Here is a 3,758-nt window from a genome sequence, read left to right on the forward strand (position 1 = left end):
AAACATTTCCATAAAAATTCAGACTCTTTCTATTATGGGAAGGAAATAAAAAAAGGTATTAGATAGTTATGATCTTATATTATGTATTTATTTTTAGGTACATTATCTATTTATAAAACTAATAAGAGTAAAATTACTTATTTTTTTATCCTGTGGAAGTATTTCTTCAGGTGCATGTTTTTTCGTTCCAGCAACCCCACATTAAGTACTGGGGACAAAACCTGTTGTTACATTGGTCGAAGCAACTGTTACCTTCCCTAGAAAGAAGTAAATTTATGGTATTTTTTAATTTATATTCGACCATACTTTGTGTTAACAGGCACCAAAATTGAAATAATAATTATACAAAAGTTAGAAAAAAATCTATATTTTCGTTATTATATTTACATTAAAAATTCACACACAATTAATTTATAAGTAAAGAAATTTAGAATATATCTATGTGATGAATATTGTACGATCGAAAAAACGGCGTCAAGTTGGCTTGGAAATGACAATCGATGACAGTCGCTTTATACATAAAATTTTAATCTATACTAATAAATAAAATCCTTAAGTGACTGACTCACTGATTAATCACGATCCTGCTCAAACCACTCAACGTAAGAAGCTCAATTTTGTCATACAGGTTGATTCTAGGGTGCAGAGGTTCGATAAGAAGGGATTTTTCGAAATTCTAGTTCCAAGGGGGTGAAACCACCCCTGAAATATTACAATATTTTTTATTAAAAAAACGGTCAAGTTTCCGAAAAAAACGCTTTTTTAAAAATGTATACAGGGTGTTTCGAAAAATCTGGTCATTGATTAATCACGATCCTACTTAAAGCGCTTGACGTAAAAACTGATTTTTGGAAAACGGATTGACTTTAGGGTGTAGAGGTTCGATAAGAAGGGACTTTTTGAAACTCGAATTCTAAGGGGGTGAAACCACCACTCAAAATTAGATCATTAGAATATTTTTTTATTTAAAAACCGGCGAGTTTTTCGGAAAAACTCTTAAACATGTATATTTTATTTTGTTGTTTTACATATTTTAAGATTTTTTAAAAATATATACAGAGTGTTTCATAAAATATGACCACTGAGTAATCACGATTCTGCTTAAACTGCTTGACGTTTAAAGCTGATTTTTGGTAAACGGATTGACTGTGGGGTATAGAGGTTCGATAAGGAGGGGTTTCTCGAATCTCAAATTCTAAGAGTGTGAAAACGCCCCTCAAATATTACAATATTTGTTATTTAAAAAACGGTTAGTCTTTCGGGAAACCACATGGACACGTATAATTTATTTTGTTTTTTTAGATATTTTGAATTTTTTTAAAAAATCATACAGGGTGTTCCTAAAAGTTAATTAAAAGGTAATTGATTAACCACGATTCTGCTTAAACTGCTTGACGTAGAAAGCTTATTTTTGGCAAACGGATTTTTCGAAAGTCAAATTCCAACGAGATGAAACTACCCCTCAAATATTACGAAGTTATATAATAATATCGCCATATTGTTTTTTTCTCATGCTGACATAAATGTGAGAAAATTTTATCCAGTTTGTATGTTAATGGAAATTCTTGCTTTGCTTTATCATCACCATTACAAATGATTAATTCGACGCGAACGAAGTCGCGGGTACACGCTAGTTTTACATATAACAGCGATCTTCATTTCCAAGCCAACTCTAAAGCCGATTTTTATTTTCCACTCTATCTACACTATATTATAGATTAAAAACAACGTCAGTGTAGGCCTAGAAAGAAGCAACAATTTAGTTCAGATGACATAATTTTGACTTAATCAAAATGGACACTGCCAATAAGCTGTTAAGTTTTTTTTTATAGAAAGATAAATAACATTAAAATGAACTGTATAGTACATATAAAAGTATGAATAAAATAGGAGTACTCTTGAGAGTACTGAATGTTTAAGTGGTAGTATTTCTTGGGATGCATGCTGTTCCATTCCAGCACAGACCTATGGGGCAAAAACAACCCCAAGTTATGTATTTTGGACAATTTTGGACTTTGCATTGATCCACGCAATGATTACTTTCCCTAAAAATAAATAAAATCATTTTATACCTTGTCTCACAAAGTATAGTCAAAGTATGGTGAAATATAGTATTTATATAATTTGTTATTCTAATTTGTTTCCTTAATAATTCTAAATGTGTGGTTTTTTATTGTGGTTTGTTGAATAAAGCATATAGAAAAAAATACAGATTCTTGCGATTTTGGTCATCAAAAAAAAATTGCTCGCATTTTTTAGTATCCTGTATATTTACCTCCATACTTTTCCCGGTGGACATGGACATTCTTTCACGCAGTTGCCATTGCCATCTCTCCAATAGCCTCCATTGCAGAAACATTTACACACTTCTTGATTTTCAGGTTTGGTGTCAGGACATTGAAACTCTATACCGTTGCACATGTACTCTGAATTTTTTTTACAACGCGTAGCGTCCCCTAATGGTCAAAAGATACAGGGTGTAAAGGAAATAATCTGACTTTGTCCCATCACCAATTATACAGGCTCTAACCATATTTTTTGTTCCTTTTAAATGTTGTGTGTTGTTTTAGTTTCCCAGAAACTTTTTTTCTTGTTAAAAATCCCAGGAACTCAAAAAACTTATTAGTTTGCATTAGTAAATAAACCAGAAAAATATATAAAAATGTTGCTTAGTATACAGGTTAAGTTTGGAGTTGAAATTTTTATTTTTGTACAATAATATGTGTAACGTGTTTTCTATTTTTTCTAAAAGTTTATACAAAAAGTAGACATAATATATCTTACCCTGAATATCACCAATAAATAGGATAATCAAGATACTCTGCAAAATGTAAAAAATTCCCCTAATAGTATACATATTTCGGCAAAGTTTTTTTATGTTTCACTTGACTGTGATGGTTACAAATTAGTTGTAGGTTTTTTATTTAAATTACAGCGTTAGGAATTAAAATAGAGTTAATTGGAAATAATTAAGGAAAATATTTAAAACTGATAATTTTTATCAAATTCACAATGCTGAAATGCATTTTAAATAAAAATATGGTGTTATGTGTATACTCCAATACCTATATTTTTAATTAACAAAAAATAAAAATTTTGTAATGAATGTGTTAAATATTAACTGATATAAATGAATATTTTATTGATTTACTTAAAAAAAAAATAACTGCATATACCCCCCAGGGTGGTTTAAACCATAGTTTTATCCTTTAAATAAAATAATTATCGTTATGTACTTATCTGGTAAATTCTTGGTAAATTTAATATTCAATATTCAGCAAATTCTTTTTGTAAATGTCTCCTTTATTTTGTAATAAGTAAAAAATTCAAAACTATTATGTAAGACATTTTTAACTTTGATTTTGTTACTATTTCTAGTAGGTACACACACTTATTACAGTAGGTACTCAGTATTTATTTAATATATTTAATTAAATTATCTGCCAAATATTGCTTGAGATCACAGAAAACCATAGTCTAACCTCTAATTTAGTTTGTGTTGAGATTCATTTATAAAAAATTGAATGATCCTTTGTGAAAAGCTTATTTCCCAAAAACTATAAATTTATTTTTGTTTTTAGATCATCAAACTGGTAGAAGTAGTTCTATAACTGCAGCTATTACTGGTACATCAGCTTTTATTTCTCCACTCCATGAAAATACACAACAGAACACAGGTTTTATGACTGTATTCCTTTTCGGACAAACTCATAAAGGTTTGTAAAAAAATCAAAATTGTTATTTTAATATTTTTTATA

At 29.2% G+C, this 3,758-nt stretch overlaps 1 protein-coding gene across 1 annotated transcript; it reads right to left on the reverse strand.

The window, feature by feature from the left end:
* Positions 1-109: 109 nt before the first annotated feature.
* Positions 110-2,879, reverse strand: LOC115883380. The gene is made up of 3 exons (XM_030901746.1): positions 2,785-2,879; positions 2,276-2,456; positions 110-257 (listed from the first exon to the last, which is right to left on the reverse strand). Exons 1-3 carry the CDS (start codon positions 2,855-2,857, stop codon positions 167-169), a joined length of 345 nt encoding a protein of 114 aa, XP_030757606.1. The 5' UTR covers positions 2,858-2,879; the 3' UTR covers positions 110-166.
* Positions 2,880-3,758: the final 879 nt, after the last annotated feature.

Source organism: Sitophilus oryzae, unplaced genomic scaffold (assembly GCF_002938485.1).
Source record: "Sitophilus oryzae breed Bouriz unplaced genomic scaffold, Soryzae_2.0 scaffold_1883_pilon_pilon, whole genome shotgun sequence".
In the NCBI taxonomy this organism is placed as follows: Eukaryota; Metazoa; Arthropoda; class Insecta; order Coleoptera; family Curculionidae; genus Sitophilus; species Sitophilus oryzae.

Excerpts from the sequence above, each read along its gene's own strand:
- LOC115883380 (XM_030901746.1), bottom strand. The coding sequence starts at position 2,857 with ATGTATACTATTAGGGGAATTTTTTACATTTTGCAGAGTATCTTGATT. Across the intron at positions 2,457-2,784 it reads ATTTATTGGTGATATTCAGG|GGGACGCTACGCGTTGTAAA; the intron begins GTAAGATATATT and ends TTTGACCATTAG. Across the intron at positions 258-2,275 it reads CCACCGGGAAAAGTATGGAG|GGAAGGTAACAGTTGCTTCG; the intron begins GTAAATATACAG and ends ACTTCTTTCTAG.